General features: G+C 43.8%; 1 protein-coding gene across 1 annotated transcript in view; it reads left to right on the top strand.

Moving 5' to 3' along the window:
- VPS13B (vacuolar protein sorting 13 homolog B) overlaps positions 1-26,229 on the top strand; it is a 913,989-nt gene that overhangs the window by 547,464 nt on the left and 340,296 nt on the right. Inside the window, exon 25 of the mRNA XM_074944046.1 lies at positions 224-430. Coding sequence (XP_074800147.1) covers positions 224-430 — 207 coding nt within the window. The remainder of the gene's footprint in view (positions 1-223; positions 431-26,229) is intronic.

Here is a 26,229-nt window from a genome sequence, read left to right as displayed (position 1 = left end):
TTTTCTACTATATGTTTAGACAAGCAGTGCTTTCTGAGTGAAACCACTATGTTGTAATTGTTGTTAATTCATTTTATAGCAGTATAGTCTCTTATTAGGATGTTATACATTGTAAAAATTGAGCTCTGATATGTAGTTTAAATCTCACTGGAGGATTTTGATGGTTGTGATGGATTTTCCTACACCTAATTATGAAGAACTCCATCTATTTTTTCTTCTTTAGGTACAGCTTCTGTATGAACTGGCTGACATCATGAGCAAAGTCTGGAATAAGGTTCAGAAGAGAGGTATGCTGTATCAATCTTCTGTTTACGCGGATTCCATGACAGGGCCTGCTCCTCCTACCTCTCCAATTAAAAGTAGTATTGGGACAGCTCCACCAGATACCAGCACATATAGCCCATCTGCTGACTTTGGAACCACTACAGAGGTAAGTGTTTCTGGAAAAAAAAATCCTGTGAAGGACAATCTGCAAAATGTGGCAAGTGACCAATTAAGAATCACAAAGATAAAATAAGAGTAACAGTATTCCTATATACTGTAGTTATGATTATAATCCTCTAAACATGTAATACTCTAAATTTGGGGAAACCAGGAGGAGGAAGGAAGGAAAATGGTTACAATATTGCTGCCACATTATATAACAAGCTCACTGCCATTAGATGAATCTTGATTCTTTTAAACTATAAGTAGGCCTCTACCAAATTCACAGTCTCTTTTGGTTAATTTCACAGTCGTAGGATTTTAAAAATAGTAAATGTCACCATTTCAGATATTTAAATGTGAAATTTCACGGTGTTGTAATTGTAGGGGTCCTGATACAATAAGGAGTTGTTGGGGAGTCGCAAGGTTATTGTAGGGGGGGTTGTGGTACTGCTACTCCTACTTCTGTGCAGCTGCTGGCGGTGGCGCTGCCTTCAGAGCTGGGTAGTCGGAGAGTGGCGGCTGCTGGCAAGGAGCCCCGCGCTGAAGGCAGAGCAGCAGCACAGAAGTAAGGATGGCATGGTATGATATTGCCACCCTTATTTCTGCACTGATGCCTGCAGAGCTGGGCCCTCAGTCAGCAGCCACCCGTCTTTGGCCGCCCAGCTCTGAAAGCAGCAGCACAGAAATAAAGGGTGGCATGGTATGGTATTGTCATGCTTACTTCTGCACTGCTGCTGGTGGGGCACTGCCTTCAGAGCTGGGCGCCCAGCCAACAGCCACCGCTCTCTGGCCACCCAGCTCTGAAGGCAGCGCAGAAGTAAGGGTTGCAATACCACAACCCCCCCCACCCAAATAACCTTGTGACCTGCCCCCCGCAACTTGTGACCTGCCCCCCGCAACTACCTTAAGGGTCAGGACCCCGAATTTGAGAAACACTGGTTTCCCCCATGAAGTCTGTAGAGGATAGGATAAATGTACACAAAAGACTAGATTTCATGGGGGGAGACCTGATTTCATGGTCTGTGATGCGTTTTTCATGGCCGTGAATTTGGTAGGGCCCTAACTATAAGCGTAAGAAAATTATATTTAGGTGTTTTTTAAAACAGAATATGAAGGAGTTTTTCAGGTGCAGAATTATAAAGGTGATGGTGGGTGGCCAAGATGTTTTTGCTGGGGCTGGGGCCAGGTGAATTTTTGTCTTTAGTTTGCTGCCTGGTCTAAGTCTCTTGCACAGGTTATACTGATAGCCATATTTGGGCATGGAGAAGAATTTTCTTCCCCACCATACTGTCTGAATCAAGGCAGGTTTTTCACCTTCATGGGTGCATCTGCTGAGTCTATTTTATGAATGTGATGCCTTTCAGGCAGTTGTCACTGAGCTGGTATAATAATTCTCATGGCAAGTGAAGGCTATGCACTTGGAAAGTCATGGGAGTTGTGACTTTGCATCAATGTGGTTGTTAAGGTCAGCTGGTTAAATAATTAGCTGACCTGCTATAAACCCAGCTCATGGGTATATTGATGGGTCAAGGAGATAGTGGTAAACATGGGATAAGGATAATCCTGTGCCATGCTGCATGTATGAAGTACCTGGTTCTTTCCACAGACATGAGAGTATGCGAAGTACAGTTCTGGAGAGACAGTTTCCCATTTTTTGGATAAGCTTGGCTGTTCGTAGAGCAGGCCTTTATGACAAATTTGTGGGAACAGGGTTAGCCAGTTAGTTTGAATTCTGGAGTTCTGTTGAATAAAGTTGTGACCAAAATTGCTTTAACCCTGTACAAATTGTCAACGTGTTAATTTTAGGGTAGTTGGCGACTGGGAGGAATTGGAGGTGGTGACTGGCACTGCCCACTTTTTCACATCCATTTCACATAGAATCAGCGAGATTACTGTCATTAAAAGGATGGAGTTGGAATTCCTCTTGTTAATCTAGTTCCACTGCAGTATTTGCCTTAGGTTACTGGAGTTGCTTGGGTTTCATTTTTATTGATACGTTAGTTTGTTATGTATGCTCTACCATGCAAAATGTAGACAGGGTACAAAAGTTAAGATGAACAATAACAGTGACAAAACATTATGGCTACAATGGCTACAATATCAGTTCATCAGCTACTGACATTAAATCCCTTGCTGTTAAAAACAATAAGCACCACCGCCATTATAAATAACTATATGTTTTGCACCCTCTTTTCTTTATATTAACAGCAGTATGTAAGAATTGGAGTACTTGCTGTACCCAAACAATTACGTGAAACTGATTTAGTAATTTTTAAAATCAATTTGTGGCTAAGGTGGTTGTGGTATGATGGATCCAAGTGAAGGTACTGTATCCTTTCCCCTTGAAAATTTTGTTGAATCATTTATTTCATTTCAGTTTTTTTCTCCTGCTCTCAAGAAAATGTCGAGCTCTAGCCAAACAAGATTTATGTCTTGACCTGAACCTAAGTGTAGCATGGTGAATTAGCTAACAAAGGATGATACCAGAAAATGCAGTCAATAATTTTCCTTTCTGAGATTAAGCACATCATCTCAGTCAGCTATTCAGTACAGTACTTAGAGCCAGTATTTGTGCTCAGTGTTTGATTTCTCAGTTAAAAGCTTATTACAGCATCACTGAAGCATCAGGCAAACTACGCAGTTTCTGTCCTCCTTTCCAATGTGCATTGCATCATCACACAGAGCGATGATTTTAATGCTTTTATTTCGATAAAGTTGCAGGTTGTGTGAAGTAAAAAGTTTTGCTTTTGCATACCTCTGAAATTCTAATTCTGAGAGATCATGAGGATATTATAGCGGTAAACTAAATCTAACCTGTGAATTACCAGCAAAGCAAAAGTATATCTATAGTATGTTAAAATAAATTTAAATGTATGTGTCAGAATGTCAGTGTATTACATTCAATCCTGTGATCTTAATCCTAGCTTACTGATAGTGATTCATAATAGAATACTTAATTTATACAGTACTTTCCAAACAAGGATCTCAAAGCACTTTACAAAGAAAAATATAATTGTGCTAGAGACTGTACAGACACGTTGTTAAAGATAGGCCTTGCTGTAAGGAGTTTACCATCTAAACGTGCAATCAAAGGATGAGAGGGAAAAGAGAGGCACAGTCAGAAAAAATAACCTGTCTGGGACCATGCAGCATGTTACTGGCAGAGATGAGTATACCGTGCACATGCCCTAAATTCAAGTCCAGTTGCCTAAGCAATTGGGATTAGATTCTATTCCATGCACATGGGGCAACATGGAAGAAGGCACAAAGACATGAATGGGACAAAATGAAAGGGCATTTAGGCTGGTGGCATTGTGGAATGAAGGGAGTGAGGGGGAAAATGGTAGAAGATGAAGGCTGAGATATAGGGTGAAGCTTTGTTGGGTAGGAACTTGAAGGATGAGAAGATTAAATTTGATAGAATTAGCAGGAGGAAGCCTGCAGAATGACTTAAACAGAGAACTAATGCTGTCTGATCAACAGACAAGGTAAAGCATATTGACTGCTACGTTTTTAGTGAATTAGGTGGGAACAACATAAGTATTAGGGAGGTCAGAGAGGAGGCAGCAGTCAAATTTGGAGATAAGCATGTCCCCAAGTGTTTTCGCCATTGGAAAAGAAAGGAAAATTTAAAACATTGTGCAGAAAGAAGCAATAAGATTTAGGGGTAGCCTATTTGTGTGACAGGAGGAGTCAGATTTTGCCCTAAAATAGACCAGGAGACTGAGGGTGGTGCATAGGACAGAGGCTTGTAGGAGCCAGTGCATTTGGAAAGCAAATGGTTGAAATATCCTGTGAGAATCCTGGTCCAGTGGCTTGCTGCCACAAGCCAAGATAGCGTTCTAAAAATAAATGAGCCTTTAAGGACAGTTCAGTATGGTATGGAACCCTCCTGGAAGGGCTCTAACCTCAGCTCAAAGGGGGGTGGTAGGTAAAGGTAATAGGAAAGTATCTCCTTGCACACCCCCTCTCCCCCATCTCAACAACCAAACTGAAAAGTAAGCTTAAAGAGTCTGGCTGTGTGAGTAAGTATAGAGAATTCATATTAGAAAAACATATAGCCATGAGATCCTGGTCTAACATTAGTAGTGTCATCTGTATGGATATGGAAGTCCTTCATGAGTCTTTGAAATGGCAATATCAGGTTCTGGGAGAAAGCCAGTCACCACTAGGTGTGATCCATATGCCTCTAGGATACCCACATTGGTCTTGGTTCCCAGGACTCCCTTACCATGTAGTTGCGTCCCAAAGAACCTCTTTTTGATCCGGCCCTTTCTTGAATCTGAGGACTGATGTAAAAAGCATGGTCATACGTCCTTTCTCTAGGCTTGTTTTGTACCAAGTTACCAGCAGGAACAATCTGAACTAGCATAGGGCCTGTTATATCATCCAACTAGGTCTTGATGATGCAAAAAAGGTCAAGCGTATCAAGCATGGTATTAACAAGCCCCTGTCCATTAATGGTAAATAGTCACAACTATTTAACGCCCGGATTTTATGTTGCTTAAAATTGTTATGATCTGGTGGGCAGTCTTCATGATTCTACTTATTTTTCTTTTAATTTCCTCACTTAATTTCTGAGATTTTAAAATGAAAGTAGCCACTGAATGACAGACTGAAACCATGTGGACTGCTGTGCAGGAAGCAGCTTACCGCCCCCCTCTCCGGCTCCCCAACTATTCCTGGACCTACATACTTTCCTCTTGACATCATTGACATTGCAGGTGCACCGGGAGAGTTGTAAAGGAAAGGGAGGCCATAGTGTTATTTCACAGGGGGAAAAATCAGTGTTGGCCAAATAGAGTATGACACAATAAAAAGAAAATAAACCATATTCTCAAGTTTCTAATAGGCTATAGCTGACAGAGGAAAAATAAAATTATAAAGTAATTCTGTTGTGCAGTTGTCATTGGTTGTTTCAGAAATTATAGTGTATTGGCAGAGCATTTGCAAAAGTCAGAGTGCCATAAAGGGTTGATGTCATAATAACAGAGTTGTTGTTCCACCCTTTGAGGAAGGGATTGTCAACCCTTTAAAATCAAATGTGGGAAGCAAGCAAACAACAAACGTCTTCCAAAACAACTCAAGGCCATTTTTGGGAGCAATTAATCTCTCATAGATCCCTTTTTCAGCAGGGTGGCTTAATTAAAACAAACATACAAATAAAATTTCCCTATGGTACAGTGGCCACGGAGTTCTGGTCCTCCCTTGAATTGAGGGGGATGGGACTGAGGAGAAAAGAGAAAATCTCCTGACTCCAGTCCCCTTCCCTCCACTTGGTATGAAGCTGCAAGCATCAAGGATTACCCCCATCCTCCTGAAAGCTTTATGCCCCGTCTAGACAGGGTTTATTTGCACCAGTGGAGTTAAACCACTGCAAATCACCACTGTAGAAGCAACAATGCAGTGCATTGACAATGGGGGTTTGTAGCTGTGTAGTTATACTGCTACACAGCCCTCCCCACACACACATACACACACAAAATAACCAACAATAAAGCCTGTATATACAAGATCTGAGCTTCTTATGTCTGACACTCTTTGAGGCACAGTTGTCAGCTCCACCTTTCAACTGCCCAAGGGGTGACAACTGTCAGCCCCTAAAACCAAGGCAGTTCTGACTGGCTAGGCTTTTCCTCTAAGCCCTGTGTAAGGGTGCAATCCCTTCATGGTTTAACCAAAGATGGGTTATTGTATATACACCTTATTGTAATCATCTTAAGAACTCTGGAAAGATCTGTCTGTATGGACTGAATTGCAGTAGCATGCCTACTGGAACCAAAACTAGCATTTTAAAACCTTGCATTAACTGTTACACACATGTTGCATTTAGTCCTTGCTAATCACTTTCTGGGTGTCTGCTGAAATCTAAATTACTTTTGTACTTTTTGCAAGTCCGTAGCTGTCCACTATTTCACAGCCCCACGTGTGACAGTGCTTCCCCTTCAGGTTGTCTCAGTGTGTGTGTGTATTTCAGGGTGGGAGGGAGACAGAAACGTATTATTTGCATCTCATAGAAGCAGTGAGAGAGAGCCTTTGGGAGATCGTTGAGGAAGCAACGAACAGCCTCTCTCCACTTCTGGTCCAGGGTTGCCAACTTTCTAATTGCACAAAACTGAACACCCTTTCCCTGCCCCCTGCCCTGGACCCTTCACTGAGGCCCCTGCCCTGCCCCTTCTCTGAGACCCTGCCTCCACTCACTCCATCCCCCTTTCCTCCGTCGCTCACTCTCCCCCACTCTCGCTGGGCTGGGGCAGGGTGTTGGGACGGGATTTGGGGTGTGGGGTCTGGAAGGGTGTTCCTACCTGGGGCTAGGAGTTTGGGTGCAGGTGGGGTGGGAGGTCTGGGAGGGAGTTAGGATGCGGTAGTGGGTTCTGACCTGGGGCAGAGGCTTCCCTAGGGGCCGCAGGGACATGCCACTTGCTTCCAAGAGTTGCACAGAGCCAGGGAAGGCAGGGGGCCCGCCTTAGCCACGCTGTGCCGCTGACTGGATTTTTAATGGCCTGGTCAGTGGTGACTGGAGCCACCAGAATCCCTTTTTGACCGGGCGTTCTGGTTGAAAACCAGATGCCTGGGAACACTATTCTGCTCCTCGCTCCCTAGATTTGAGTCAAGCTGATTCCCCTTATTTTCCACACTGCCTGGATTCCAGCAGGGGGTGCACTGAGAGCGCAGGACAGAGAGTCTCCCTCCTGTCAATGTTGGCGCCCGGTGGCCAGGAGAATTAATTGCAGGAAACATTCTGCTTGATCCCTGAGCGCTATTACTGTATATGTATGACACTTGGCAGGGCTACAAGTTATTAAAAACCTTATTTTGAACAACATTTCATAGAATCATAGAATATCAGGGTTGGAAGGGACCTCAGGAGGTCATTTAGTCCAACCCCCTGCTCAAAGCAGGACCAATCCCCAACTAAATCATCCCAGCCAGGGCTTTGTCAAGCCTGACCTTAAAAACTTCTAAGGAAGAAGATTCCACCACCTCCCTAGGTAACGCATTCCAGTGTTTCTCCACCCTCCTAGTGAAAAAGTTTTTCCTAATATCCAACCTAAACCTCCCCCACTGCAACTTGAGACCATTACTCCTTGTTCTGTCATCAGCTCCCACTGAGAACAGTCTAGATCCATCCTCTTTGGAACCCCCTTTCAGGTATTTGAAAGCAGCTATCAAATCCCCCCTCATTCTTCTCTTCCGCAGACTAAACAATCCCAGTTCCCTCAGCCTCTTCTCATAAGTCATGTGATCCAGTCCCCTAATCATTTTTGTTGCCCTCCGCTGGACTCTTTCCAATTTTTCCTCATCCTTCTTGTAGTGTGGGACACAGTACTCCAGATGAGGTCTCACCAATGTCGAATAGAGGGGAACGATCATGTCCCTCGATCTGCTGCTCGATCCCTACATATACATCCCAAAATGCCGTTGGCCTTCTTGGCAACAAGGGCACACTGTTGACTCATATCCAGCTTCTTGTCCACTGTAACCTCTAGGTCCTTTTCTGCAGAACTGCTGCCGAGCCATTCGGTCCTTAGTCTGTAGCGGTGCATGGGATTCTTCCATCCTAAGTGCAGGACTCTGCATTTGTGCTTGTTGAACCTCATCAGATTTCTTTTGGCCCAGTCCTCTAATTTGTCTAGGTCCCTCTGTATCCTATCCCTACCCTCCAGCATATCTACCTTTCCTCCCAGTTTAGTGTCAACATTTGACCATTTCATTTTACCAAAAATTTGGGAAATACTTTTATCACTACAATTTATCTCTTTCCTTAAGGTGGAACGTTTAACTTTTCATACTTACTAGTACTTAATATAAAACTTCTAGATATACACATTTTGGTTTCTAAGGGTGGGATTTTCAAAAGCACTCAGCATGGGCCTAGCTCTGCTCCCAGTGAAGTCAATGGGAAGTGATGTCAGTGGGAGCAAAGATAGGTTCATGCTGGGTGCTTTTGAAAATCCCACAACATATACTTAACTTTATTATTTTCTGTTCAACTTCTGATAAAATTTACAGATCAAAATGCTTAGAATTTTGTGACGCTAGAATTTTTTTAAAGAAAAGAATTGAGAGGATAATATATGAAAGTGGGTCATGTGAACCACCGTTGTCATATTTAGCTCCCCAAAGCTAAGTAGCTGCAATTTTTATACTCAGTGCTGCAAACTAACAACAACATAGGTAGACTCATTACACCACAGTATTTATTTCTACTGGTTTGACTTTGGATGTGGGTTTTTTAATTTCAGATATTTTAGTTACATGATTGGAGATTGTCATTGAAATTCACTATGGTATAACATTTCATTTACATATTTATATTATTGCGATCTTTTGGGACCATTTTGAAATTACAGTGTATGTTTTGTTTATATGTCCCTACAATTTACATTTAAAACTTTGACGATTGTCAAACAAAAATACTCCATGCCATCGGTATGAATTTTTGAACTTTATACATTTTACAGTATTACACTATTCTGGTGGGGCCAAATGATTGTTTTTAAAGGCTTCTTTCAAGTGCAGTGGGCTTACTATAAATGAATTTGAAAAAAGTACACTCTACAAATTGTTTATATTAAACAGCAAAAGAAGTATTTGTTTATAAAATCCACAGATTATTTATACTTTAAGCTGTGAGTAATTCATTTCATGCTGACAAATTGATAGGGAGCAATGCACTCCTGTGCGGGTAAAGCTATCTAGCTTCCTGAATTTCAATCTGGGTGGTGGCAGAGGAAAAACTTGAGTGAGAGGCTTAAGTACTGGGGCTTAGAAACAGTTAATCATTTTTACCACCCTGCACTGGAACAGTGAGAGCAAAGGTAGTGCATACTACAACAGGCCACTTGTTTCTGTTTACTTAAGTACAAACAGTGGTAGAAGTGTTTAGTCCTTGGGGAAGCTCTGTGATTGAACAAGAAAGCACAAGTTATTTTGATAAGGCATAGCAGTAGTGTGGCCAAAACTGTGATCATCCCTGAGCTCTAAGGCAGGCCAAGGATGAAGGCCTCATATGTTTGGTTCTTCCTGATGAACAAAGATAAATTCTGCTAAGAAAATAAACTCAGTATTTTGGTCAATTTGCAACAATTGGTGAAAGAATTAAATTGTATATTTTAGGACTTGGCATGAGGAGGTGTGGGAAAATAGTTCAGCGTTGCTGATTCTGGCTTGATCTTTCTGTAGATCTGGAAGCAGAGCAGAAAATTAATGCATAAACATCTTTAACAATACCATGCTGGGTGCTGGAAATCCAAAATGAAAATTGAAACTGCATGAGGAATGAGAGCATGATCTCTCACTGCAGTTTCTAATGTTTTTAATTCAAAGCAACAAATTTCTAAGGATTTAAACATATTATTTTTAAATGAAATAAAATTAGATTTCTTCATGCAGTTGCCTTTGCAGACCCTCACTCTTTCAATTCTTGAGCTCTACATCAAGCTTTAGTGCAGTGGCTCTCAACCTTTCCAGACTTCTGGACCCCTTTCAGGACTCTGATTTGTCTCATGTACCCTCAAGTTACATCTCACTTTTAAAACTACTTGCTCACAAAATCACACATAAAAGTACAAAAGTGTCACAGCTCACTATTACTGAAAAATTGCTTACTTTCTCATTTTTGCCATATAAATATAAAATGAATACTTTGGAATATACATATTGTTCTTATATTTCAGTGTATAGTATATAGAGCAGTATAAACAAGTCATTGTCTGTAGGAAATTTTAGTTTGTACTGACTTCACTAGTGCTTTTTATGTAGCCTGTTGTAAAATTAGGCAAGTATCTAGATGAGTTGATGTACTCCCTGGAAGACTTCTGCGTACCCCCAGAGGTACACGTACCCATGGTTGAGAACCACTGCTTTAATGGATGCAGAACCATTCAGAGTTAGATTGTATCTTACCCTGTGGTAGAAACTCCATCCCTCTAAGTCCCACTTTGCAATGGCCAGCCACAACAGCAGTTCTTACACTCATGGGAGCACATGTATTTTTCCTGACTAGTGTCACTGAGGAAGAGAATGAGAGAGTCCAACTGTCCGAGTTGTGCAAGAAATCAAGTAGTCAGACAGCTAAATGCTCTTGTTTTCAGCCATAATTAATTGTGTCCACAATAAAATAAGGCACAAAAATGTCACTTTAAAAAAATTGCCCCCAAATGTCAGAAGATGCATTAAAACAAACTGCCAGATTTGTGTGTCTCCTGTTGATACCTATCGTAGATATATTGCAATGATAATATACGCAAATATTTGGAAAAGGTATATATTAAACAATGTGTCATGCAGAGAGCAGTTTATACCACTACCTAGTGCTGCGCACTGGCTGCTAGTAAGTTTCTGTGCACAGTTGAAAGTATTGTTGTTAACCTATAAGAGCCATAAATGGTTTGATTACTTGAAAGATCAGTTCTCTCTACAATGTTGTCACAGTTCCTGTGAGCACTGATGTTACGTCTGACCACTCAGTTCAGACAAGAATGGGTTGCTGTCATGCCATTCTTTCTGAAGGTTTTCAACTTTGGAACTTGCAACACTTTTTGGTTCACCAAAGCCCATATTTGTTAACGTTGCAGGCATACTGCAAAGCCCTCCGTTTTTCACAGCCATTTGGGGAAGAAGAGGGTTGATGGGTTGACAAGGCTGGGGTTGGAGTGGTTTAGCTGAGGGTTTAGAATGGTGTCTGTTTAATTCGTCCTGCTTAGCACTTTGGTATTCGATATTATTTTTAATTTTTGTAAAGCACAAAAACTGTAAAATTGATGCTAAAAGGAAATAAATATAAAATGCATGAGATATTTGGAGCAAGCTAAAATGAAGAGTTAATTTATCAATATGTCAGCTTTATTCTCTTCCTTCACTTCCAGTTATTCTTCACTGTACTTTTTCTTTTTGTATTTTTCCCATAAATGTGTTTTCCCACAAGCTATTTTTTTTACTCTATTTTTTTCCTAAGTTCATCCTGCTCCCGCCTCCCCTTCTCTTTGAGGACCTTTTTTCAGATTCCATTCTCTTCTTGGTTTTCATGTATTTTTTTCGTCTTTGTTATTTCTTAATTCGAAGGCTATATCTTCACAATGCGTCTTGTGGCCGCTCTTTATCGCCAGGAGAGAGCTCTCCTGGCAACAAAATAAAATCTTCCCCAATGAGGGGCAGTAACTACGTCGACGGGAACATGGTTCCCGCCAAAAAAGCTCTGTCCACACTGGCGCTTTTCGTTGCTAAAACTTTTGTCGTCCGTGGGGGTGTTTTTTCATACCCCAGCAGTGTTTCCTCTAATTTTTTATGTCCATGTGCAGAATGAGTTTTGTTATGTGCACCAATATGGAAGTTATGTGTGACACGTCATCTTCATATTGGTGCACATAACAAAATTCATGTGGTGGGGGAGGGGGGTCAGGGCTAGTGCAGGGGGTTGGGGTTTGGGGGGGATGATGGCTCTGGCTGGGGATGAGGGGTGCGGGAGGGGTCGGGGGAGAGGCACCTCTCCCTGGCTTTGGCAGCTCCGGTGGGGCTGGGCTGGGCCAGGCCAAGGGAGGGGCTCCTCTCCCCCGACCACGGCAGGTCCGTGCTGGGGCCGGCGGGGAGGGGTGCCTCTCCCCGCCATGGCAGGTCCGTGCTGGGGCTGGCGGGGAGAGGCATCTTTCCCCACCACAGCCCTGAGCCCCTGCATGGAGCTTAACAGGCAGCTGTGCAGCTTAGAGGGAACTTAGCCCTGAGTGACAAAAGTGCCAGTGCAGACATAGCCTTATTCTCCCTTTTTAGTTAAAGCTCTTATTCTTTTCCTGCTGCTCTCATACCTCTCTCCTAGTCATTCATTTTCTCTTCCCTTCCCCTGCCTAGAACCTCCATAATATGGTCAGGCTGTAGAGCCCTGAAGTTTTTCTTCTCCTCGAGTTCTTTTGCATTCCCTAAGGTTGCAGATACCAGAAGACAATTTATAACTTCCTGTTTGCTCCATGGCATACACAAGACCATTACTGTGAGGAGCGTTGCCTTCCATTGCTGCTTTCTGTAGGGCTCTTTCATGTGAAGTCCTGCATGTTTTGTTTTGTTTTCTGTAAAGAGATGCTGTCAACTTAAATATGGCCCCAAATTTAAATTCTGTAAAGCAACTTTTTATAAAACTTCTGAACAACACACATTTTCCATTTTTTTAGCATTCCAATGAAAACAATTGTTTTTAAACAAATAAACATTCTTCTACAGATTTGGAAACCCAGATATTGCAGCACTAAGAACCTGAAAGCAAAACCAACCATAAACAGAAATGAAAGTTGGCCTGGCTGAGTATCATTGTCTGAGTAGAAAGAAATGAAAATATTAAACCAAGAGCATAGATAATGACAACTAGATTGTGGTCCTGATTAACCACTATACTCTGGCTGCTTTGTGCAGCAATGCAAAGCAACCTAAGGATATGTTTTCACTGTAGAGTTAACTGAAACTCTTTGTTTTTGGCTTCTGTGTCCGGGTGTGTAGTGGGGCCGCTGTCCCACTCCTGGAGAAGAGGGGTTAAAAGCAGCCCGGGAGAGGGCTGTGGCTGGGAAAAGCTAGGCTGATTGGGGAAGCAGCCCCAGATGGGGCCAGCCGAGTCAGGGCCCAGCTGGCCCTGATAAGAGGGCTGTGGGCCAGGAGCTGTAGAAGTCTCTCTCTAGCTCTAGAGAGAGAAAGACCTGGCTGCCTGGGAGAGAAGGGTACCTGAGGTGCTCCGTACGCTAGACAGCTAATTCCAGAGACGACCAGCAGGAGGCGCCCCACTGGTGAGTGTCTACTTCATTACAGGGTGCCAATTAGGGTTGCTAGGTGACCAGTTTTCGACCGGAAAGTCTGGTTAATACGGGAACCTGGCAACTGTCAATGGCACCCAAACCAAAAGTCCAGTTACTGCAGGGTGGGGGGAGGCACTAGGTCAGTAACTCACGCTAGCCCCGTCTCAGCTGGGACCATCTCCTACCTGCAGGGAGGCTCCTTAAGATGATCCAGCGAGCGAAGGGTGGATTGGGGGAAAGGAGGGAGCAGTGGAGATTGGAGCAGGGGCAGGTCTTGGGGGAAGAGGCAGAGAAGGAGTGGGGTCTTGATGGAAGAGGTAGTGCAGGGCCTTGGAGAAAGGGGCGGGACATGTGTGGGGCCTCCGGGATCCAATTACCAGCAATTAGAAAGGTGGAAACCCTACCCCTCTTCTCATCCACACACAAAACTCTCTCACTGGAGTTTGATGGTACTTTAAATTTGGGCTAGCCTGGGAGAATAGGCCAGAGTTCTAGTGCCATGTTCACTCAGGCTGGTAATCTGCACACTTTGCAGTGAGGAGGACAGAGGTTAAAGTACTGATTGCTGATAGTTCTCCAGCCTCTTCCCATGATTCCCTCAGCCTCCCACCCTTTACTCCCACTCCCACTATGTGCCCAGAAGGACAGCCAAGTTCTCCCACAATTCACTGGGAGAGAATTGTAGAGCAGCTCAGTCTACTGCAGCAAAAAGAATAATGGGATATGCCCCGAGAAGGCCTAGTTTCACAGAGTAGTCCGTTCAGTGCCAGTGAGGACACATTAACTAAGGTCTTGGCTACACTACGAAATTACTCCGATTTTACAGAAGTCGATTTTTGGGAACAGAGTGTATAAAGTCAAGTGCATGCGTCCACACTAAGCGCATTAATTTGGCGGTGTGCGTCCACAGTACTGTGGCAAGTGTCAACATTCCGAGCTGTGCACTGTGGGTAGCTATCCCACAGTCCCCGCTGCCCATTGGAATTCTGGGCTGAGCTTCCAATGCCTGATGGGGCCAAAAATTTGTCACGGGTAGTTATGGGTAAATGTCATCAGTCAACCCTCCCTCTGTGAAAGCAACGGCAGACAATTAATTCGCTCCCTTTTCCCTGGATTGCCCGAGCAGACGCCATAGCACGGCAAGCATGGAGCCCGTTCAGCTCACCGCAGCAGTTATGACCATTGTAAACACCTCACGCATTATCATGCAATTTATGGAGAACCAGAACCTGAAAAACCAGGAAAGGAGGCGACAGCAGTGCGGTGACGAGAGTGATGGGGACATGGGCACAGATTTCTCTAAAACTGCGGTCCCCGGCAATTTGGAGATCATGGTGTTAATGGGGCAGGCTTATGCCGTGAAACGCCGATTCTGGGCCCGGGAAACAAGCACAGACTTGTGGGACCGCATAGTGTTGCAGGTATGATTCCCAGTGGCTCCAAAACTTTCGCATGCGTAGGGGCACTTTCATGGAACTTTGTGACTTGCTTTCCCCTGCCCTGAAGCGCAAGAATACCAAAATGAGCAGCCCTCACAGTTGAGAAGCGAGTGGCAATAGCCCTGTGGAAGCTTGCAATGCCAGACAGCTACCGGTCAGTCGGGAATCAATTTGGAGTGGGCAAATCTACTGTGGGGGTTGCTGTGATGCAAGTAGCCAACGCAATCATTGAGCTGCTGCCATCAAAGGTAGTGACTCTGGGAAATGTGCAGGTCACAGTGGATGGCTTTGCTTCAATGGGGTTCCCTAACTGTGGTGGGGCGATAGACGGAACGCATATCCCTATCTTGGGACCGGACCACCTTGGCAGCAGCCAGTACATAAACTGCAAGGGGTACTTTAAAATGGTTCTGCAAGAACTGGTGGATCACAAGGGACGTTTCACCAATGTCAACATGGGATGGCCAGGAAAGGTTCATGATGCTCTCATCTTCAGGAACTCTGGTCTGTTTAAACAGCTGCAGGAAGGGATTTACTTCCCAGACCAGAAAATAACTGTTCGGGATGTTGAAATGCCTATAGTTATCCTTGGGGACCCAGCCTACCCCTTAATGCCATGGCTCATGAAGCCGTAGGCACCCTGGACAGTAGAAAGAGCTCTTCAGCTATAGGCTGAGCAAGTGCAGAATGGTGGTAGAATGTGCATTTGGATGTTTAAAGGGTCGCTGGCGCAGTTTACTGACTCGGTTAGACCTCAGTGAAACCAATATTCCCATTGTTATTGCTGCTTGCTGTGTGCTCCACAATCTCTGTGAGAGTAAGGGGGAGACATTTATGGCGGGGTGGGAGGTAGAGGCAAATCTCCTGGCCACTGATTTCGTGCAGCCAGACATCAGGGTGATTAGAAGAGTACAGCAGGAAGCGCTGCGCATCAGAGAAGCTTTGAAAACCAGTTTCATGACTGGCCAGGGTACTGTGTGACACTTCTATTTGTTTCTCCTTGATGAAAACCCACCCCGTTGGTTGACTCTAATTCCCTGTAAGCCACTTGCCCTCCCCTCTTCAGTCACAGCTTGCTTGCAAAGGAAATAGTCATTATCGTTTCAAAACCATGTATTCTTTATTAATTGATTATAAAAGTAGGGAGATAACTCACAAGGTTGCCCGGGTGGGGTGTGGTAGGAGGGAAGGAAAAGGCCACTTCAAAACTTGTTGAATGACAGCCTTCTGTTGCTTGGTCTGTCCACTGGGGAGGAGTGGATGGGTGCCTGGATCCCCCCCCCCGCATTCTTGGGCATCTGGGTGAGGACGTTATGGAACTTGCGGAGGAGGGAGGGTGGTTAAACAGGGGCTGCAGCGGCAGTCTGTGATCCTTCTTCCATTCCTGAACCTCCACCAGACACCAGAGCATGTCCGTTTGATCCCGCAGTAGCCCCAGTGTTGCATCCTGCCTCCTCTGATCTTCCTGCTGCCATCTCTCATCTCGATCGTCCCTCCTGTCCTCACGTTGATTGGCTGCTTTCCTGTACTGTGCCCCTCCACACATTCTGCTGAGCTCTGTCAGTGCCAGGTGATTGCATGAGCTCAGTGAACATTTCATCGTGCGTGCGTTTTTTTCGCCACCTTATCTGAGATAGCCTTTGGGACGGAGGAGGGAGGCTTGAAATATTTGCAGCTGCGGGAGGAAAAAAAGGGAGTGAAGTATTTAAAAAGATACATTTTACAGAACAATGCTATACCCTTTCACGGTGAACACAGTACTATTCCCATACATAGCACATGTGATTTCAGTACAAGGTCACATTTTGCATCTTATATTGAGTGCCTGTGGCTTTGATGTTAGAGATCACACATGCTGTGCCGGGCAACAGAATTTGGCTTGCAGGCGGCCATGGTAAGCCATAGTCTTTCGGCTTCTGCAACCTTTATAACAGCAGCGCCCTCCTTTCCTATACCAAGCAAAGCATGTTGAGTTGGCCATTTAGTGCTGTGGTTTTTGTGTTAACGTGCAGCAGCAGAAACCAAACTAACCCCCACCCCTTCCAATTCTCTGGGATGATCGCTTTACCCTTCCCCCCACAACGTGGCTTGTATCAGGGAAGATCCCTGCTAGCCAAACACGAACAGCTCAGCGCAAATGGGCCTCCCTCCCCCCATCGCTTGGCTAACTGCGGGGAGGATTTCTTTTCAGCCAGAGGCAAACAGCCCAGTAGTAACAGGCACTTCTGAATGTCCCCGTAATTAAATTCCCCTATTTCAGCCAGGTTACCATGAACGATATCACTCTCCTGAGGATAACATAGAGAAATAAAGAACGGATATTGCTTGAATGCCAGCAAACACTGGGACCATACGCTGCCATGCTTTGTCATGCAGTGATACCAGATTACTTGCTACTAGCATGCCGTGGTAAAGTGTCCTACCATGGAGAACGGAATAAGGCTGCTCTCCCCAGAAACCTTCTGCAAAGGCTTTTAGAGTACTTCCAGGAGAGCTTCATTGAGATGTCCCTGGAGGATTTCTGCTCCATCCCCAGACACGTTAACAGACTTTTCCAGTAGCTGTACTGGCCATGAATACATCCCAAGTCCTCAGGGCAAATTAATCATTAAAAAAAGCTTGTTTTTAAAACGTATTATATTTAAAAAGGTACACTCACCAGAGGTCCCTTCTCCGGCTTGGCTGGGTTGGGAGGGTATTTCAGTCAGGATGATAAAAGGATCCTGGCTGTCGGGGAGAATGGGGTGCTGTGTGCTCTCCTCAAGCTCGTCCTCCTCCTCCTCATCTTCCCCATCTGCAAAATCCTCAGGCATGGCGGAGAGAACCCCATCATCGGAGTCCACGGACAGGGGTGGGGTAGTGGTGGCGGCCCCACCTAGAATTGCATGCAGCTCAGCATAGAAGTGGCATGTCTGGGGCTCTGTCCCGGAGCATCCGTTTGATTCTTCTGTTTTCTAGTATGCTTGTCTGAGCTCCTTAAGTTTCACGCGGCACTGTGTTGCGTCCCTGCTGTAGCCTCTGTCCATCATGGCCTTGGAGATTTTTTGAAATGTTGTGGCATTTCGTCTTTTGGAACGTAGTTCTGATAGCACGGATTCCTCTCCCCATATAGCGATCAGATCCAGTACCTCCTGTTCGGTCCATGCTGGAGCTCTTTTTCGATTCTGGGACTGCATGGTCACCTGTGCTGATGAGCTCACCTGGCCAAACAGGAAATGACATTCAAAAGTTCCTGGGGCATTTGCTGTACACCTGGCTAGTGCAGCCAAGTTCAGAGCGCTGTCCAGAGCGGTCACAATGGTGCACTGTGGGATAGCTCCCGGAGGCGAATACCATTGAATTGCGTCCACACTAACCCTAATTCGAAACAGCAATGTCGATTTCAGGGTTAATCCCCTCGTCGGAGAGGAGTACGGAAATCAATTTTAAGAGCCCTTTATGTTGACAAAAATGGCTTCGTTGTGTGGACGGGTGCAGGGTTAATTCGACTTAATGCTGCTAAATTCAACATAAACTCATAGTGTAGACCAGGCCTCAGACAGGGCTTTGCAGTGACACTGCTCACACCTGGGCTTTGCTAACCTGCATGCTCAGACTGGAATGTTGATCGCTCAATTTAACTCTACAGTGAAGACATATCCTGATTGTGCTGGTTAATCTGCTCCTGGAACTTTAATTTTATTTTGCTTTTAGGAATCTAAATTATTAGGATAAAAGGTAAAGAAATGTATGTTTCTACAACATTATTCTTAAATTGGCAATGTCCTTTTGAGTTCTGGCAAATTGAGCATTGATTCTCCATTTTAAGTTCACTTCCAGACATGTACTGTCCATGCAGGCATTTCTTGTATCATAGAAATTTTGTGTTAAAATGCAATGTATTTTTTTAAAAGCCACTTTACATAGAAGAGAGATTAAAATATGCTCCTAAGAAACATCTGCAAATCAGGCAACCCTGAGCATAAACATAACTGGAATCATGCCAGTGCAAGTTTAGCTCCAACTGTAGAGAAAACTCTGAGCACTTTGGTCTCTTTTCTAAGTCTGCATGCTTGTCCGTTATTGTTATGTCAGCAGCACTGTCTGTTCCACTGCATGGTGTATCCATGCAGACACCCAGGACTGAATTCTTGGTAGACTTTGGGTGTTAGATATTTGGTTGGTAATATTCACATTCCCTAAAACTCAATGTGCACTGCTTTCAAAATTTCATTGCACATTTCTCTGTCACTGCACATTTTATATGCCTTGGTTCATGCTAGATAAATGCATTTCTTCAAGGATCTTCCTAGTGCTGCCACAAGGAAACCAAAATTATTAAAAAGCAGGTTCTTTGAGGAACATGATGCATCATTTAATATTTTCAGAAAAATCTCTTTTAAAAAACAGTGGGAAAATGGTTGCCTAAATTTTGTACAGCACGAAGTTATCTGTATCCTCAGCCACTAAACAAAAGCATAATTCAATGGGGAAAAAAATTATACAACATAGGCTCAAACTCTGCAAAACATGCAACATCAGAATACAAAAAATTAAAAAAAAATGTAATTCATAAAATGCAAACATTGCCAGGGCGGCAGTGTGTATTTTTTTGTGAAAGGTACCCGTTTGTGTTTAATTTACTATTGTTTTGTTCTTTAAAAAAAAAACCTATTCAGAAATGGAGAGATCTGCCAGATTTTTAGAAAAAAATACACTTTTGGAACACTTGAGCATATTCAATGGAAGAGTGAGGGTATGGGAGAGGGAGGGAGGGAAGAGGCTCCTCTCCCACCCCACAAAGTACAGTTTATAAATTAGGTTGGTAAACTGAGTGTGCCAGCACTAGAAAAAGAACTTCAAAAATTCTCTAACTGAAAAACAAGGAAAAATGCACTCTATAAAAAGAAAACAATAGAGAGTAGAAAATCAATTCATACAGCATTAAAATTGGCTTGAATCTCAATTTGAACTGAGTTTGAACATATTTTTAGGTTTAAATAAGTATTGTTTCTCCATTTCCTTGACCCTCAATTGGCCTCTACTTCTTGATATCTTGTGAAATCCATCTCAGGGTCTTAGCTACAGCAGCCTGTCCTTGGCTGGCTGCTACCTTCAGATCTCACATACTCCAGTGCTTCCCCTGTGTTCCAAAGTGCTTCTGAGCCAGGAGTCTCTAAAGTATATGCGGTTAGAATAAAACAGCCATCCCAGACCTGACTGAAGACTTCACAGTGAAAACATCTTACATATGAGCCCGTTAAGAAGCCAATTATGGAAGTGTGGGAAATCTATTAGGAGATGATGGCCATACTATGAAAGAACCATCTGGTCGGGTTATGAGAGAGGAATAACAAAGATGCAAGTGTCCTTGTCATTGTTGGCAATGAAGTGGGAAGATGGTATTGGTGTGCAGAAATTACTTTTTAGAAAGCAAAGAAACATCATCTGATTACGAAATGAGATTGAATATCAGTGCTATGATCTGAAAGTGCTGTCAGCTACCATGGTAGGATATTCCTCTTCTCTGGTTCTCCTATTCAATTTTATATAGGCTTCTAAGTCAGAGAGTTCACCTTCTCATAGGGGCAATATGTGGGTCCTGGGAGGAGCAGGGTTCTATGTAAAGATATGTGGGAAATCAGTGGTGGAAGCATGGTTGGTGAGTAGGACTCAGGATGGGCATGAAGGTGAATTGGGCTGTGGGGAGACATGGGAATTTGAGCTGTTTTTGAAGGGCATGGGGAGAAGTGGAACTGGAAGTGATAGGGGCCTGGCAGGGAGAAGCAAAGGGGGAAAGATCTGCATGCTGACCAATCACCTTTGGATTGGAATGGGTCTCTTCTTCTTCAACACTTAGCCGCACAGCAATCAGTCACCATTTGGTATCTTCCTGTGCAGCCACAAGGGCTTGACAGCCCAAGCGTTCAACATCGGAATAGACTTGATGAACCCATTTAATAGGGGTCTGCCTCTGGGCCACCTTTACTCCTCAGTTGGTGGAATTTTATCTCAGATGTCACATGCTACCCGAAGAACGACATTCGCCAGAATGACTTGTTGCATTCTCGTGACATGTCCAAAAAGCATAAGATGCCATCTGCGGACAGTGGCCCCAATAGTCTGTAGACCGGAGTGACCATAAACATTTGCAGTACAAATGAAGTCATTCCACTTTATGCTCAATATACAATGTTGGCATTTTGTGTGGAAAGCCTCCAGCTTTGCCCAACCTGAGTGGCAAATTGTCCGTGTTTCACAACAGTAAGGAGAGGGTATAGCTCAAATAGATCCTTAACTTGGTTGTCATACTGAGATGATGTTGATTCCATATTCATTATAAGTGACCCATGCCAAATGCTGTGATGCCAATCCGATGGAGAACCTCTGTGTCAGAGTTGGAGGAACTGGTGAGTATAGAACACAAATAGCAAAAGCTGGAGACTGCTTCAACAGTTTCATTATTGAAAGAGATTGAAGTAGTGTGTGGACCTGGTCCTAGATTTTGCACTTTGTCTTTGACCACGAGACAGGGAGACTAACCTTAGCCAACTCCTCCTCCATTTGTTGGAGTGCCTTGTGAAACCTGTCGGGGCTCTGTATTAGAAGAACAATGTCATCAGCATAGTCAAGGTCTGAGAGTGAGAGATCACTGATCTTAATGCCTATGGACCTGACAGAATGCTGCATTATGAAACCCATTGCCCAACGAAAGAGTGCAGGGGCCAAGACAGAGCCCTGCCTGACACCAGATACTGATTTAAAAGGGCTGACATCCAATTCCCCAGACGTACACGGGCAGTGGTTCCATTGTGCAGCTCTCTAATCAAGCCCAGAGAAATGATTGGATCACCAACACCCTTTAAGGCTTTCCATAGCACGATTTAGTCCACTGAACCAAATGCAGCCTTAAGTTCAACATACGCTACTTGCAGAGGCTTCTTGAACTCATGGTATATCTCTGACAACAAGCGGAAGGCCAAAATGGTGTCTAACGTGGACCTGTTCCTCCTAAAGCCTGACTGTTGGAGGCGACGCTTCTGATGTAGCAGGGGCTCCAAACATGCTAGCAGAACATGCGCAAACACCTTCCCTGACACGGACAACAAGGTGATCGGCCTGTAGCTCTTACATTCACTGCGTGGTCCCTTGCCCTTATAAAGTGAGATCACAATACCATCCTTCTAGACAGTTGGCAGGGTTCCAGTTCTCCGCACCAGACAAAAGATGGCCAGCATTGATTCTGCTACAGGGTCAGTAACGCATTTTAGCAGCTCTAGGGGGAGGTGATCAGCATTGGCTGTGTGTCCGTTTTTCAGTTTGCAGATGGTGCACATCACTTCATCCAACGTTGGTGCGTCAGTACAAGTGTCTGGGTCTGGAACTACAGTGACTGCCAAATAGTCCTGCTCTGAACAAGCGACAGCTGGAGGAGTGGTTCAGGACGCCATGATTATGTTCCACCCAGCATGACAGGATGTCGTCATCCAATGGGTCTCTGCTCTGACAAATCTCCTATAGTTTGTGAGAGTATAGTGCGTCTCTTGCCTCTGCCTTCCCACTCCAACTGCTCACCCCCAGCCCATATTTCCCTGCTTCCCCCCCCTGCTCTCCACAGTGCAGCTGAATGGTGCTTTCAAGAAACCAAAACAGGGATGAATAGAAACATGAATGGAACCAAGGTAACACCAAGGGGCTTAGTTGTGGGGGCCTGAGATTCGGTGGGTCATCCAGGGAGGGAAAGTCATAGCCTCTACACCAAAGTATCTGTATTTGAAGGGCCCACTGATGCTGCTGCTTTGGCTCCCTGGTCCACCAAAGCAGCTGTATTGTGGGTATCCCTTGATCTGCTATTGTCTCAGCACAGAGACACTGGACTCCATGCACCCAACTCCCATCAGCATACATCTCTGGACCCCTTTGTCCCTCCATATGTGCTCTCACATCCTTTCTCCCAAGCCGTGTGTGGACCTGATCCTAGATTTTGCAGCCCTTTCAGGTAATGTGTAAGCAGATCTATAGGGGGTGTCCTTCAAGTGTCCTATGTTTGTACAGAGTCACTGGCTTTTCCCCACTGTTCTGCCCACAGAGCCTCAGTAACCCACAACCAAATATCTGTTCTCCTATAACACCCCCAACTCCCATACACCTGCATCCTGGAATACCCTTAGATCCACTCTCGGGTAGCCTCCCTCTCTCCGGCACACTTTGTGTGGTTTGCCAGGTGGAACATCTCACTGTGAGAAATCTGATTATTATTGTTATTATTACTATTATTATAGTATTTGATTTGTGTTCTGGTAGTGTCTAAAGGCCCCAATCAAGATTGGGGCCCCATTGTACTAGTCACTATACAAAAAAACATAGAAAGAAACAGTCCCTGCCACGAAGAGCTTATAATCTAAATGGACAAAGCAGACAAAGGTGGGGGTGGGGGAATATGATATGATATAATATACAAGCAGCACAAATAACATGATGATGGTTTCAGTCAGGTTAATTTAATGATATGAGGCATGAGAAATTTGTTTTTAATTTTTGGGATGTGATTTAGTTGTGGAATTAGCTAAATGAAAAGACAAAGGAGAAGGAGACATTGAAGGGAGGAAAGGGAGATAGGGAATGGGAGCATGGAAGGCTGCTGGAGTGTGGTTGAAGTTAACGGGGTAGCCATTGGTCTGTCTCACCTCCCCCCATGTGGTTCTTTACCTGCTGTTATCCTCATCAGATTTTTCAGACTGGGATTGTAGCAGGGGACAGTTAAAATGTCACAGAGAGGTGTGGGGAAAAGGAATAGTGTCATAAATTGGAGGGGGTTTACAGTTACAGATAGGGAAAGGTCATGGAGGTATCGAGGAAGAGTAATTGGAGAGACCTGGATGACATCCTACCAATTCATCTCCAGTTGTCTTCCTCCTCCCCAATATCTCACAAAATCTCTGGCCCTGTTCCCCTTTTGGGAGACATAAATGAGCACTAGTATGGAGGGCACCTTCTCATATTCCCAGGTCGTTATCCCTAACTCCCCTTTCACACACATACGTGCACACACGTTCCATCTTTCCCCCGCCTTCCCTTCCAAAGATACACACTATTAGTTACCTCATTCTGCCCCTCCTTCCAAAGTGCATACACATATTGTCTTTCTCCTGGCTTAATCTTTCCCACATACACTTTCCTGGTTCTGTCCAACCACCATCGTACCCACCCATGTCCCACTACCTATCTTCCCCCCCACTCCACAAAACGGACATTCCTCCAGCCCTGCCTGCCCCATTTCCACCACAATAGATATTTCAGGTTCTCCCATTCCCTGCACACACACACACATTGCTTGCTCTAAGCTGTCCCTGTCATGGCTTATGAGTTGATTAAATGTCATTCTAGTTGCAACCGTCTTAGCATTGCCAGCAGTCAAGAAATAACTTACAAAAGAAAGATGATTTTGGAACTTGGAACTATCCTGCACACTTAATAAAATGAGTGGTTTACAATCAAGTGATTTAATCACACTTGATGTAAACCATTCATTTTATTAAGTGTGCAGGATAATTCTGAGTTCCAAAATCATCTTTTTCTTTTGTAAGCTTTTGCTTGAATGATGGCAATGCTAAGACTGTTTCAACTAGAATGTTTTCTGCTTACTTCCAGAGTTGTTAATTTGTCAAGCCAATTTCCCCAACCACATACAGACAGGTAGGAACCAGTTAAGACAATATCCAGAAGGGAATCGGGAACTTGGATGAAATCTGAGAAAGCACCAGGGGTTGAGATTCCATAGGCTTCTCACCTATTAAACCATAATGTAGAAAGGAAGATAAGAAAATCAAGGAAAAGGATAGACACCAAAATGCCAGATGAACAAAGTTGACCAAAATCTTTTAAGTTTATTTTCTCTTTCTATAACTGTACAGTGCATGGAAGAGTACCTAGTATGTTATACTTGTTCTTTCCCATAGTCATAGACTCATAGAAACGTAGGGTTGGAAGGGACCTCAAGAAGTCATCAAGTCTACCCCCGCACTGAGGCAAAACCAAGTAAACCTAGACCATCTCAAGTAGGTGTATGACCAACCTGTTCTTAAAAACCTCCAATGATGGGGAGTCCACAACCTACCTTGTCCCAGTATCTTTCCAGATATCAAAGTTAGACTGATTGGTCTATAGTTCCCCAGACCCTCTTTATTCCTCATTTTAAAGATATGCACTATCTCACATCCTCTGAGAGCTCATCCTTCTTCTATGAGTTCTCAAAGATTGCTAACAGTTCTGAGATTGCTTCAGTTAGTTCTTTAAGAACCCTAGGATGAATTTCATCAGGGCCTGCCAGCTTGAATGCATCTAACTTATCTAAATATTTTAACCTGTTCTTTACCTGTTTTGGTCTGTGTTCCTTCCCTCTTTTTGATAATATTAATTTTGTGAAGTATTTGGTCACAATTTACCTACATAGTAAAGACTGAAGCAAAATAGGCATTAAACACTTCAGCCTTCTTGATTTTGTCTGTTATTAGCTCTTCTTCACTGCTAATTACAGTCCCTACACTTTTCTTCATCTTTCTTGGGCTCCTAATGTATTTTCTAAAATCTCTTCTTGTTGCTTGTTATGCCCCTTGCTAAGTGTAACTCATTTTGTGCCTTAGCCCTTTGATTTTATCCCTATATGCTTGTGCTTTTTTTTGTACTCAGACTTAGCAATTTGTCCATATTTCCCCTTTTTGTAGACTTTCTTTTTGATTTTCAGATCATTAGAGTTCACTATTCTTCCTATTTTTCCTTCACATCGAGATAGTTTGTAGTTGTGCCTTTAATATTGGGAAACTGCCAACTGTCCTGATCTCCTTTCTCCCTTAGTTTTTCTTCCCATGGGACCTTATCTACCCATTCTCTGAGTCAATTAAAGTCTGCTTTTTTGAAGTCCATTGTCCTTATTCCACTAAACTTATTCCTTTCTTTTCTTAGAATCATTGAATTTATCATTTCATTATCACTTTCACCCAAATTGCCTGATACCTTTCCCGGTCAGGGAAACAAGCTTTTGGGGGGAGGGATAGCTCAGTGGTTTGAGTATTAGCCTGCTAAACCCAGGGTTGTGAGTTCAATCCTTGAGGGGGCCATTTAGGGATCTGGGGCAAAAATTGGGGATTGGTCCTGCTTTGAGCAGGGGGTTGGACTAGATGACCTCCTGAGGTCCCTTCCAGCCCTGATATTCTATGATTCACATTTGCTGCCTGTTGGTCACAATCAGGTCTAAAATAGCTGTCCCCCACTCACTTTCTCCACTTTCTGAAACAAAAAGTTGACCCCAATATTCTAAGAATGTATTGAAAATGTTGTGCTTTGCTGTATTACTTTTGCTGAAAATGTCTGGGTAGTTAAAATCCCCCATTACTATCAGATCATGTGTTTTGGATATTTCTGTCATTTGTTCTAAAAATGCCTCATCCACCTCCTTTTCCTGATTTTAGTAGATCCCTATCATAACATCATTTCTATTTGTTACCCCTTTTATCTTTACCCAGAGACTTTCAGCTGATCAGCCTCTCATACCCTTCTGGATCTCACAACAAGTGTGTGTACTCTCGATGTATAATGCAAAATCTTCTCCC

This window comes from Natator depressus, chromosome 2, assembly GCF_965152275.1.
Source record: "Natator depressus isolate rNatDep1 chromosome 2, rNatDep2.hap1, whole genome shotgun sequence".
NCBI lineage: Eukaryota > Metazoa > Chordata > Testudines > Cheloniidae > Natator > Natator depressus.
This window is presented reverse-complemented; position numbering and strand designations above follow the sequence as displayed.